The sequence below is a fragment of the Triticum urartu genome, chromosome 4A (genome assembly GCF_056163025.1).
Source record: "Triticum urartu cultivar PI428250 chromosome 4A, HENAU_Tu73, whole genome shotgun sequence".
In the NCBI taxonomy this organism is placed as follows: domain Eukaryota; kingdom Viridiplantae; phylum Streptophyta; class Magnoliopsida; order Poales; family Poaceae; genus Triticum; species Triticum urartu.
The window spans coordinates 36864707-36878498 of NC_141876.1; the positions used below are offsets into that span (position 1 = coordinate 36864707).

Genomic DNA, 13792 nt, shown 5'->3' on the forward strand with positions numbered 1-13792 from the left:
TGCACCTCGGTTTGTGGCGCAAATTTTTTGCATCAAGCCACAGACCAACGTCAATGAGATGTGTGAATGTGGTGGCGCCAACATCGGCAAAATCATCGGGTTTAGCACTTGGAAGGGGATTTCGTCAAGATTTACAAAATCTGGCAGGAGGAATGGTTATAATACCAGATGTAGGACTTGAAGATCCAACCTGGACCAAGATCGTCACCCTCCCCCCCCCCCAGTCCTACTCAGGAGCACTCATGGAAGCCAAAGAGTTGTGCTCTGCAGGAGTCTGCCATGCTTACCAGGCTTGCCGAGAAAATAGTCAAGCTATCCGACAAAGGTACGAGGTTGGTGGATGTCAAGCTCATGGTTCTAAGCCGCTCCAAGACATGGTTTATCGATGTGGTAGTACGATGACATGGAGGACGCCACTCGGACCACCCTAAGGGAAATGTTCTCGTTGATGTTCAAGGGCAAGGTCGCCAACTTCCCGAACAAGCCGCATGATGCAGGATTTTCCAGCATCACGCCAATGCAGGGTAAGCACTTTCCTTTATTCCTTTCATCTACTGATTTTTTGTGTGTGAGAGAGGTAGGGGTGGGGGGGGGGGGGGGAGGGGCCTTTCTTTCATCTAATGATGATACTTGCTTCTATGTCATCGACAATTTGCTCATCGTGGTAGGCATGAAGGGCGTGGGCAGCCGGCCTCACGACTGGAAGATCCCCAGCCTGCGAGGCGGGTGCCGCTCCGGTCTGAGGACACCTCGAAGACCACCAAGCGCGGTCGAGGTGCCGCCCTCAAGATCTACCTTAACGATGATGACGAGGTCAACCTTGACAAGTGACGACAAAGACACCCCCAGAAAGGGCGACTCATCGGCACCTTGGTCTCTGGTGCCATCGGGCAAGACCCGCTTGAGGACGCAGGGTGGGAAAAAAAGCCGAAAGGTGCTTCAAGACAAGGCTCCGGTGCTCACCGTCGCGCACGTCTCCACCATCCCCGCCCGAGATTATTTCCACAAGTACTTTAACAGTGACGTTTTCTCTACTATACTTTGTTGGAAAACTGGGAAGAAAGACATTGACAGGCTGATCGGATGCTGAAGGGACGAGGTGTCGTGCAACAACCAGCCGCGCCCACGGTGCCATTGGAGCAGCACAGTTAGGCTAGCGATCGATGGGGTCGTTGAACAGTGCCTCACATTGACATCGTACTGCACGTCGTTGATAGTCACAGGCTAAGAATTGGCTCGGCCGCTCACGTGACAGTGAAACAAAGAATAATTTTACCGCATATAAAGTGGTCTTCCACTCCGAGTCGTGATAACCATGTGTAGGCATTTCTTCCGTTTATTTATTCAATCTATCTACGTGTAAAATCTAAAAAGACATTTACGGATTGATTTCTTTATCGCGGTCGCTATTTACTGAATCTTTTCAGCCGCATCAGTCAGATTCTTCTTTTTTAGCTTAACGTTTAATTTATTCGGACATCTCCACTAGGGATCTCGTCTGACACTACATGCAAAATGATGTCTGAAGGCCTATGTGGTCACAAGTGGGCGTGTGTGCTGTCCGGAAGCCGCAAAGCTTCACATGTTTGTCTTCGATTTGTAAAGAAAGTATCGTCTGGACCGCGTCGTGGACCAATACAAATATGCGTTGGGTGGCTTCCACGGTCTAGATAACGCAATTCAGACGGATGCGGGTGATTTGAAGGTCGGCGTTGGAGATGCCAAAGGACATTGAAGGTAGCAAAAGAACAACTAGGTCCATATAAATCATCTAACGACGAATACAAGCACTATAGCAAATCGAAGATGCGTCACCGTCATTTTATCTTTCTTACCGGAGCCAGCAAACGTTGTTGTAATATACAATTAAAAAGTCGTCGGAGTAAGACCCCATAAAACCAGCACACAAGAGCAGCAACTATCGCTAGTGAAGAGCCGTAAATCAAAAGAATTAAACATGTGAACACATGAACAAAAAACTGGATTCAAACACATCAACCAAAGACCACCATCAATCGAATCCCATAAGATCCGACCGGGGCGATGTTGGTACGGCGAAGGGAACGGTCATGGTAGGTCGGGCAGCGAGTTGGATGTGGCAACACCGCCCGTTGCAGGAGCTGTTGGTGGTGGCGACAGAAGGGTGGTGCTGCCAGAGAGAAAAAAAGAAAGCTAAAGGAAGAAGAATGATGCTGCTCCATTGGCTACAGATCGAACAATTGAGTAAAAGGCGACTGGCAATTTTATTCCAAGGAGCATGAATTGTTCGTCCCTTTGTTGGCGCGGATTTTGGGTCTCTGGTGTCAATGGAGCCTAATTAAGAAATACTCCATTCATCCGAAAATACTTGTCAAGGAAATGGCTAAAATAAAATGTATCTATAACTAAGATATGACTAAGATATGTTTAAATAGGTCTATTTTTTGACAAGTATTACAGAGGGAGTAATAATTAAAAATTGCAAAGTACCTAATAAAATTCTTCAAACTTTTGAAGACAAATACGATCACATACAGTACCCATGTAGAAAAAATCGTGAATGAATGCCTTTCATCGTATTCTGATGAGAAAAGAATCAACGGTATATCAACATTCTCGAAATAGGCTTTCATCTCGCTTTATATATAAAAGCAACACCCGAAAAAGTAGAGGGCTGAACGATATAAGATGGTGAGGTAGCCTTCTTATAAAGCCGATCCTGAGATAACCGACACACCTAGAACGCACGCGACTACGCTACCAACAACGAGCACCGGAAGACCTAAACATCACCATGCTACGACCTATCACACCTAAGCTCCACGACAACACCCTCAAGAGGGAGAATGACGCAAAGCGTCGCTGTTGTCGAGTACACACCGAACAAAGATCCTCATCTGGAGCCCTGACACGGAAAGAAGAACCCACAACGACGTCTTCAAGAAGAACGCATCACCCACGGGGTCGCCGTCACTGGCGCCAAGGCACAGAGCTTTCGCTCCGCAACTCAACTGTGCCACCACGAGGCCGCCAGGAGGAATGTGACAATGCCAGATCCCCAAATCCGGATCGGAGCACCGCCCTTCCAAGAGAGGACACGCTCGGGCTACCCGCTGCAACACCTCCTGATGCCCACACAACACGAGAGGAGCGCCGCCACCACCGCAATAATGCCCGCCGAAAAGCAACCATCCAAACCACCATCCGGGACCGCCGCCCCGGTATCCATGTCGCGAGATATCGTATGCCACTCACATCACAACTCACCGAACCACGTTAGGAAGAGCGACAACACTCCATCCACTCCTAGCCCGGCATCAGTCCCTGAGTCTAGGTAGGCGTTTCCATCATAGGAGGCACCCACCCTGCGTCCCCAGCCACCCGGTGGACTGGGGGACATGACTCTGAAGCTAGCGATGGCCGCTAGCGAGCCAAGCCCTTGGTCAGGCGAGCTTACACGACGCCATGTCCGTCGTCACCGGCGCCGATCCGCACATCGACACAACGATAACACGACCACCACCACCGAGCACCATACCCACGAGAGGAGCACGAGCACCACTCACGAGCACATCCCAGGTCAAGCCCGACCTCTCCTACATGGAGCACAAGCTCTGATCCGCCCCGGGCCCCGAATTGGCCAACGTGAGCACGAACCCTAGATCTGAACCTACCCATCAGTCCAAAACCAAGAGAAGGAGGCCACCACCACCACGCCGCACTGCCTTCATCACACCATGCAAGATGCACAACGCACACCGCCGCATACCACCCACCAGGGAGCCTAGAAGGACCCACTCCACCACCCTGTGCCACTAGATGTCCTCCCGACGACAGATCCGGCCGAAGCTGGCCGGACCCCTCCAGGCTGGCAACAGATCCGACAGTACATAAACATTACTATTCACTCTTTTTGTACTCACAATTTTGTTTCCTTTTTTTGCCCCGAAGTCGACTGAAGTTATTCCTTCGCGGGGACCTTTTATACAAGTACAACATTCGGTCCTTTTAGTCTTATATAAGTTTTGTCTGAAGTCAAAATATCTCTATTTTGATCAAACTTATAGAAAAATATATCGACATTCACAATGCCAAATCAATATTGTTAGATTCATTATAAAGTGTAGTATATATATTTGGTATTGTAAATGTTGATATTTTTTAATACAAATTTGGTCAAAGTTTATAAAGTTTGACTTGACACAAATTTAATATGCGAAGTAAAAAGGACAAGAGGGACTATAACACTAGATTAAGTTTGTTTCAAAAAAAATCAGTTTTTTTTTACTTTTTCTTAAACCATTTGTTTAAGGTGAAATTTCAAATTATTTGTTGATGCCTTGGGAGCCCCTTTGTTCCTTTGTTCGCTAAGTATAATTACATGCACATCACATGCGGCTCATGTTTAACTAGACCAGATGCTCACAAGATGCTTGTGTGATTAACAAACCGGTCGCTCACATCTTGCCACCGGTGCTACTAAGTAGTACTAACGATGGGGTCGTTCACGAACGCCGGCTCCGCGCCAGCCCCATCCGCGGCGAGGCCGCACGTCGTGCTGCTGGCCAGTCCCGGCGCCGGCCACCTCATACCGCTGGCCGAGCTTGCGCGGCGGCTCGTGGAGCACCACGGCTTCGCAGCCACGATCGTCACCTTCAGCGGCCTCTCCGACTCAGAAGCCCTCCCCAGCGGCATCCTTGACTCCGTCTCCACCGTTGCGCTCCCTGCCGTCAAGATCGACGACCTCCCCGCCGACGCCCTCCGCGGCAGCCTGCTCGTGGAGCTTATTCAGCGCTCCCTCCCAAGCCTCGGCACCCTGCTCCGCTCCATGGGCTCCACCACCCCGCTCGCCGCGCTGGTGCCGGATTTCTTCTGCTCCGCGGCGCTGCCCCTCGCCGTCGAGCTCGGCGTCCCGTGCTACGTCTTCGTCCCCAGCAGCCTCACCATGATCTACCTGATGCGCCGCATCGTGGAGCTCCACGACGACGCGGCCCCTGGCGAATACCGCAACCTCCCGGAGCCTCTCGAGATCCCCGGGGGCTTGTCGCTGCGCCGCGCAGAGCTTCCGGTCCCGTATCGCGACTGTAACGGTCTGGCTTACGCGCAACTGCTCCGGGGAGGCCGGCGATACCGCCGTGCCGACGGTTTGTTGATGAACACCTTCTACGAGATGGAACCTGCCATGGTGGAAGAGTTCAGGCAGGCGGCGGAGCAAGGCACGTTCCCACCGGCGTTCCCCGTGGGGCCGTTCGTCCGGTCAAACTCCGACGAGGAAACCGGCGCGTCGGCCATCCTAGAGTGGCTGGACCGCCAGCCGGCAAGGTCGGTGGTGTACGTCGCGTTCGGAAGCGGCGGAGCGCTGTCTGTGGAGCAGACGGCCGAGCTCGCCGCCGGGCTAGAGGCGAGCAGCCAGAGGTTCCTCTGGGTGGTGCGGATGCCGAGCCTGGATGGCCGCACGTGTGTCTTCGGGACCGGCGACGACGACGACGACCCGTTGGCGTGGCTTCCCGAGGGCTTCCTGGAGAGGACGAGGGGCAGGGGCCTCGCCGTGCCGGCCTGGGTGCCGCAGGTGCGCGTCCTGTCCCACCCGGCGACGGCGATCTTCGTGTCGCACTGCGGGTGGAACTCGGCGCTGGAGAGCGCGGCGTCCGGCGTGCCGATGGTCGCGTGGCCGCTTTACGCGGAGCAGAGGATGAACGCCGCTCTGCTGGAAGGGGCCCTCGGGGTGGCGCTGCGGCCGAGGGCGCGAGAGGACGGCGGCGCCGTGGCGCGCGAGGAAGTCGCGGCCGCGGTGAACGAGCTCATGGAGGGGGAGAATGGACTCGTCGTGCGGCGCCGGGCCGAGGACCTGCAGCGAGCGGCGGCACGCGCGTGGTCGCCGGATGGTTCGTCCCGCCGGGCGCTGGAGGATGTCGCCGCCAAGTGGAGGGCGGCGCTTGGCGCGGGCAGTTGAGGCACGTACACTCGTGACTGCACCAACTGCGCATGGCACCCCCCTGCCAGTTCAATTCGAATTTTATTAGTAACCAGTAATAATCCTGATGATTTTCGCCTCGCTATGCACCCACCCCTCTCCTCTCCTCCGCTGCCCCCACGGCGGCCGGAGCCCAAGATCCACCTTCAAGCCCCAACCACCGCTCCCCTGCCGATGCTACATCTCTCCTGCAGCTACTGGCATCCCCGCCGGCCGGCCTATCCTCGGCGTCCCCTTGCCTGCGTAAAGATGCGGACCTGGTGGAGATCCCCTCTCCAGATCTCCCCTCGGCCACCATTTTGGGTACAATTCAAAGCCGTATCCCGCCCGCGGCAGTGGAATCTTGCCCTGCTTCGGCTCCGGCCGCACAGCCCAGGCTGCGCTCGCTGATCGTCGCGCCTGACGGTTGGGCTGCGCCCTCCTCGGTGGGTTGCTGCGCCGCGCCTCGCCTCCATTCCATTATTGTGGCACCAGAGGGTGGGTTGCTGCCTGATGCCGCTCTGCCTGCCGCGGCTGGGCAGCAGCCTGCTACTGGATCCGGCGATGCTGCTGCCGAGGATAGCTCCCTTGGATGGCAACAAGTGCGCTCCAGGAAGGAGAAGCGCAATCCGCAGGCCCTCGTTTTGGGAGATCCGCGGCAGGGGCGACAGGGCCGGCGTGCTCCGCCCTCTGATCCCATGGCTTTGAAGCAGCATCTCGCGTTTAAGGCTAGACTCCGCGGCAAATGTTTTCGCTGCCTGTCAAAGCGCCATCGCCTTGCTGACTGCCGTGAACCTCTCCGCTGCATCCGGTGCAAGGGCATTGGCCACTTTGCGCGTACTTGCTCTGCTTCCCTCCCCCAGCCACCACCCCCGCCCGCTCGCAAGCCATCCGAGCCCTCCGCCCTCCCCCCGCCGGCAGGCATCTTCAGGCTCCTACTCCGCCGTCCCGGCTGGCTCTGTCCACCGTTCTGCGGCACGCTGTTCGGCCCAACCAGTTAGTCCAGTGCGGGGAGACCAGCCTGCTCTCTCTGCTGCCCGTGATGCGCCTGTCTCGATGGCCTCCCCACACCTGCAGTTCCAAGCCCCCTCCTTCACGCATGCTGCTTCGGTGCCAGGGCTGCCTTCAGGCTTAGCTGTTTCAGGCTGCTGGAAGAACTTTGAGATCGGTGAGGCAAGCGGTGCTGCGCCTTACTTGCAGCGACACTCCAACCTTTCCCCTCTGCTGCTTCTGGACAGAACCACGGGCTGGGTTGTGAGTCCGCCACTGCAGCTTGGCACGCATCTACCGAGGCTGTATTCAGCTCCTTTGGGGACCTTGGGATGTCCATGTGCTCCTTTTCTGAGGAGGACAGGAAGGAGCTAGGGGGAACGTTGCTTCAAGGTGCAGTTGCGCTGCCTGCCCAAGGTACAAGAGGAGGCACACCATCTCTGATGTAGTGCTTAAGGAATTCTCCATCACGGCCCTTGTTAAACCTCTGTATGGATGCCCATGGACAATCTCCACTGTGTATGGACCTCATGATGATCAAAGGAGAGCCAGCTTCCTGTTAGAGCTGCAGGAGATAGCTAATTCAGTAAGCACCCCATGGCTAGTCTTAGGCGACTTTAACCTCATAACCTCGGCGGCAGACAAGAACAATCCTAACGTGGATCGGCGATGGATGCTTCGCTTTCGGAATCCCCTGCACACCTCAAGTCTGACGAACAATCTCCGCCGAGGTTGACCTGATCGGACGGCGGTACACTTGGTCCAACGAACAATCTCCGCCAACATTGGTCCGTCTGGACCGTGCATTCTGCACTGTGGATTGGGAGCTCAAATTTCGGGCAGCTAAACTTCTCCCTCAGTCTTCTTCCATTTCGGATCATTGCCCGCTGCTCCTAGTGAATGAGGGGATGATAAAAAAACAGAGAAGGTTCCAGTTTGAGTTATATTGGCAACACATCCATGGGTTCCAGGAGGTGGTGACTGTGGCTTGGAATAGTGTGCAAGGATCTAATGATCCGATTAGCTCGTTTAATATTAAGCTTAGGACCATTGCGCGTGCGCTTACTGTCTGGAGCAGGACAAAAATTGGAAACCTACAACTCCAGTTCGCGGCAGCGCAGGAGCTTATTCTGCGATTAGAATCTGCTCAAGATGAGAGATCCTTGACTAATCATGAGTCAGCAATTCGTTCACTTCTGAAGTCTCGATGTCTTGGCCTTGCAGTCCTGCTCAGAATTAAGCAACGCCAAAGAGTTAAAGTATCTTGGCTAAAGGATTCTATGTCCAGTTCCAAGATGTTCTTCATCAAGGCTAATTCTCGGGCAAAGAGGAATGCTATCCACTCCATGCTAAACTCCAATGGTGTGCTGCTTAGTGACCAGGAGGGCATACTTGACTCAGTTGGTGAGCATTTCAGGACGGTTCTGGGCACTCCGAGTGAAACATCATCGGCATTCTGTTGGGATTTCCTCAAATTTAACCCAACAAATCTGCAAGATCTAGAACAAAATTTTTCCTTGGAGGAAATAAAGGAGGCGATCTGGGACATGCCAGCGGACAAAGCTCCGGGGCCCGATGGGTTCTCGGGAGCATTTTACCGTGTTTGTTGGGACACAATCAAAGACGACCTTCTGTGTGTCTTCCAGCGACTGTTCAATCTCAATGCTCGATCGCTCCATAAGATAAATGATGCGCTGATTGTACTGATTCCAAAGAAGAAGGACCCGATGGGGATCGGCGACTACCGTCCCATCAGCTTAATTCACAGTCTTATGAAGATCATCATGAAGGTCCTCTCAAGAAGATTAGCACCGTGGCTGCCAGCTCTCATCTCTAAATGCCAGAGCGCGTTCATTAATGGTCATTGCATCCAGGAAAACTTCATCTATGTCCAACACCTTGCGAAGCACTTCCACCGGGCTCATCTCCCGGCGATACTGCTAAAGCTCGATCTGGCAAAGGCCTTTGACTCCATTTCCTGGCCTTACATTTTGGACTGCCTACGAGCCATGGGATTTGGGGCGCGATGGCGTGAATGGATTGCCCTTATCTTATCATCCTCTTCTTCTATGGTTATGGTTAATGGCATACCATCAGTAAGAATTTGGCACAAGTGCGGCGCTCGCCAGGGTGACCCGCTGTCCCCTTTCCTATTCATCCTCGCAATGGAGCCCTTGCACCGAATTTTTGACCTGGCAACCGAGCATGGGCTGCTCTCGAAGCTGCGAGGGCGAGCGGCCACAATGAGAACCTCATTATATGCGGACGACCTGGCGCTCTTTGTCAACCCTTCGCAGGATGATATGAGGATGGTGAGACACATTCTGGACATCTTCCAAAAGGTAACAGGTCTGTGGACTAATTTCGCAAAGAGTGTTGCCTTGCCAATACGTTGCGATGAAGTGGACCTGGAGCATGTGCTGCTGCCGCTGGGCGTGCCCACGGGCACGTTCCCCTGTACCTTCCTCGGGGTGACTCTATCCATTAGAAAACTTCAGAAGATTCACTACATCAACATAATGACCAAGCTCGATTCCAGGATGGCTGGTTGGAAGGGAAAGCTGATGTCTAAAGGGGACAGATTACTTCTTGCAAGAGCAGTCCTACAGTCCTTGCCAGTGTACATGTTCTCTTCGCAAAAACCCCCAAAATGGCTTCTAAAATGGTTCGCTCAGCGAACACGGGCTTGGTTCTGGTGCGCTGAGGAGAAATGCAATGGTGGCCAATGCAGAGTGCGCTGGGATATGGTATGTCGCCCGAAACACTTAGGAGGCCTTGGACTCCAGGACATGGAAAAATTCGCACGAGCTCTCCGGATGAGATGGATTTGGCTAAGATGGACCGCTGCTAAGATCCCAATAATTGGCACGTACGGACCCTGTGACGACGAAGACTTCGCGCTATTTGCAAGTGCTACGAGAGTGACAATTGGAGATGGGAAGACTGCGCTTTTTTGGAAAGATGCCTGACTGAATGGCATGGTGCCCAGGGACATTGCTCCCGCTCTATTCGGCGCGGCCTCTCGAAAAGAATGCACTGTCTATGACGCACTATCAACGAACAATTGGCTGCATGATCTGGAGCGAAACTGGAAAGATGATATGATCCAAGAACTCATCAACCTATCTAGTTTGCTTGACCATACAGAGCTTAACCCAGTTGTAGAAGACCACATTACCTGGAAGTTAACAAATGATGGTGCTTACTCCGCCAGATCGGCCTACCTCCTCCAGTTTGAAGGAATGATCAAATCTCCTATATACAACAGTGTCTGGCGTGGATGGGCTCCTGCCAAATGCAAGATCTTCCTATGGATGGCCTTGCAGCGCAAGATTCTTACGGCGGACGTGCTATTGTTGAGAGGTTGGGACAATAACTATTTTTGCCCTCTCTGCATGCGCTGCCTTGAAACGGCCGCACACCTATTCTCAGAGTGCTCATGGTCCAGACGAGTCTGGGACTATATGGCCACGACTGCAAACATTCCTTCTTTTAAGTCTTCTCAGTGGAGCGTGGATGCAACGCTCCATGAATGGCTACAAGAGCTTACACCCCAGGACACTGATACAACGCGTAGAAGAGGTACGCAGGCGCTGCCAATGCTAATCTGCTGGGAACTTTGGCTCGAGCGAAACTGACGAATTTTCCACCAGCAAGAACTACCGCTGCCAACGCTGGTCAACCGAATTAGGGATGAAGCAGCAATCTGGAAACTCGCTGGATGCCCAATCCCATTTGACCCAGGCTGAGCACTATTTATAAACTCGTCGCGATCTTGTATGGCAAAGCCAACAGCGGTTGTATTTTTATTTTTCTCACTTGGTCTCCGACCTGACGTTGTTTTCGGCCATCGGCCTTTCTTCTTCTTAATGGAATCACAGCAGCTCTCCTGCTGTCTTTCAAAAAAAAAAGTAATAATCCTGATAACCGGCAGACTTCTTTCGGTCCATAACTCCCAACACACAGGCATGAATAATGTGTGACGAGAGGAAAATGTGCTAAAACTCGATGTCCATGTGAATTAGGCCAAATACGCGCTGAGACATTTGAAAAGAAGACGAGTGGTTGTATTCGGCTCTTATAAAACTGACAAAGGCCACAATTTAGCCAACCCTTTCCTTAAAGGCGATCGGTGGTCCAAACTCTGCATCGAAGTGGAGTCACGTAAAAAACACTTCGTGCAGGTCTGACGTCCTAGCCGTAGAGGAACCACGTCAATACATCTCGAATTTGGTGGTTAAACTCTACTGTGGTAACAAAGATCCTGTAGCCTGTAGGGGAGGGGTGGTGGTGGGAGGGGGGGGGGGGGGGTACGTGCTTGTGTTTTAATGGACATCTCCTTTGGGCCTTTTTTAGTTTCTCTAATAATTAGCTAAGAGACTTCAGTGAGTGAGAATTTTTTGGTCCCTCCCTTTTTCTGTGTCTTTTGGAGTTTTGCTTTGTGGTGAGAGGAGGATAGAGATACTCAACAGGGGCCGCCCTCTTCCTCTTCCGAACAAGATCCCCAAGAGCCTGTACCCACTTGTATGTACTCTGCACATGTGAACTCGACATGTTGTCTGAACTGAAGCTTAAACTGTATGTGCAGGAGAAGAGCTCGATGAGCTGCACGGCCTCACGCATGATGAGCAAGAGGCCCAGGGAGGAGGAGGAGTTTGTTTACAGTAGGAAGATTGGCTTATGACCTGGTGCATACCTGCATGGTATTTTCAGTAGAGATGATTCAAAATCAAATCAGCTGTTTGTTAACGTGGTGTTGCCTGCTGCGGTTTTACTATATTGTGAATTTGTGATTGTGTGCAAAGGGGACACATGTTCAACTAATTAGATCAGTTTCTTAACTATAACGTGTTATTGGGAATAAACACAGATCAATTGTCAGCACAAGAAATGTGGGATGCATTAAAAGTCATTGATGTTATTGTTATAATGTTTAATCTTAAAAAAGTATACCTACTCTCTCACATGGTTACTGATAGGCAATTTTTGTTTGCCTCTTCTCGTGCTGCAGGATGGAACTGGAACCAAACTTGGTAGTTGAAATAATTCTCTGCCGTAAGTTGCATATCCTAAACAGTAATTTATGACATTTCGTTTTCGTCCTTATGACTTATCCTTAATAGGTTTTTATCTTAGAGCCGGAAATAATATACCCAATTCATATGCAACAAATACACACGAAATATATGAATACTAATGAAGGCCATGTGTCTTTCTTATTTCATGCACTCTATGCCCAGTTACCTACTTAAGAGTTTCAGTTTGTTGCATAATTCTCGTGCCACTGAAATATGTAATGTGAAACCCGCTCCCATCTGCTCTCATTGTATAAGAATGTAACTTTTTATATAACCAGAACCCTTCCAGGTGTTAGATTTATAGTTAATTACTACTTAGTTCAGGATGTTCCCACATTTTTCTTGGGTACAATTAATAATTTTCATGCTTTATGCAGGTTTGGAGATGACATGTACTAAAATCTAATTATTTTCTCTTGTCGTTCTTTTGTAGTTAATTCATGGAGGACCCTACATCTAAAGGTAACAGAGCAGTTTATATCATAATTCCATTGCTGGATTTCTAGAAGAATGAAAAAGGGAGAAATGGTTGTTTCATTTGGTGTGCGGATCTGGTTTAAAGTGTGCGTGCTTATATCTGGAAGATCTTGGTTGCAAAAGTATATTAGGAAGATCTTGGTTGCAAAAGTGATCAGATATACTCCTCGGTACCAAAATATAAGACGTATTCTTCAGTTCAATTGAATTGCAAAAATGTCTTGTATTTTCGTACGGAGGGAGTAATAGTCAACACAACCAGGTTGGTTCTGTAATTAAATGCCTATGATCTTGTAATTCTGAATCAAATAGTTTGATTACACAAAGAATGATATTTACTTTGTGTAAGATCTTGTAATTCTGAACCAGTTAATTCTGAATGAAATATTTTTTTCTACTATTCTATATGTAATAAATAGAGCACAAAGAATGATATTTTCTTTGTCAGCATATATAGGTCTTAAGTAGCAAATCTGGGCATTATACATAGTTTTATTTTGCTTTGGATTTCAATTAACTTGGAATCGAGGGAGAAGTTATGCTCTCTGTAATTTTAGCCTAACAGGTAATTCTTATCCGTTCGAATATGGTATGGTATTTTTTTACTTAATTAGTTTGGCGTTTCCTGTAGGCGAAAGTTCTTCCATGGGTGTTTAGAATTGGAAATGGTTAACTTACGTTGATATGGTACCATAACAATTCCACTTGCAAGAATATGTAAGGGTATATGGCAAGGCAATTCTTGTTTGACGAGCATAATGAAAAACAAAGCGGCAAAAGAAGATAAATGACGAAAGAAGAGATAATTTTTTGCTCGAGGGTGGGGATGGAAATAATATGTGGCAATGGATAAGCAAAATCATCTTGGTCGCCATATGAAAATGAAATGATGGAAAAAATGGAATTAACATGTTAGCTGGACATGGCACATTCATGAAACATAAAACCCATCTAATTAGTTTCTCTCACAATCTTTATTTTGTTATATTCCGTTCTATTCCCGATCTCCAATTGATGCATGTGTATGTGAACACTTGCATCGATCCATCCACCTTGTGCTGTAATTAACATGAACAAATGGAGGTGGTGTGGGTGGACGAGACTTGCCTGCTCCCTGCACGTGCTCCTATCCGTGCTCCCGCATACGTGGCTTGATTTGATTGGAACAAAATAAGGCCTGGCCCCACCCCCTTAAAATCAGGGAGAGATTATTAGATTAGAAAGAAAAAAAAAGAAAAAAAGACAGCCGTAAAATGAAGTGGGAGCACGGATGGGAGCATGGGGAGGGAGCAGGCAAGCCGGATCCGGTGTGGGG

The 13792-nt window shown here is 50.3% G+C and overlaps 1 protein-coding gene across 4 annotated transcripts; it reads left to right on the forward strand.

Annotated features, from left to right (window-relative positions):
* The first annotated feature begins 4409 nt into the window (after nt 1-4409).
* Nucleotides 4410-12877, forward strand: LOC125550477 (hydroquinone glucosyltransferase). 4 transcript variants are annotated; one of them, XM_048713478.2, is made up of 4 exons: nt 4410-6256; nt 11511-11625; nt 11934-11977; nt 12434-12877. In XM_048713478.2, the coding sequence occupies exon 1, from the start codon at nt 4475-4477 to the stop codon at nt 5930-5932; it is 1458 nt and encodes a 485-aa protein (XP_048569435.2). In that variant the 5' UTR covers nt 4410-4474; the 3' UTR covers nt 5933-6256; nt 11511-11625; nt 11934-11977; nt 12434-12877. The 4 variants fall into 4 exon arrangements, with proteins under 4 accessions (XP_048569435.2, XP_048569436.2, XP_087373768.1 ...); XM_048713479.2 differs by having other exon boundaries at nt 11511-11610; XM_087517642.1 differs by having other exon boundaries at nt 4410-5933.
* Nucleotides 12878-13792: the final 915 nt, after the last annotated feature.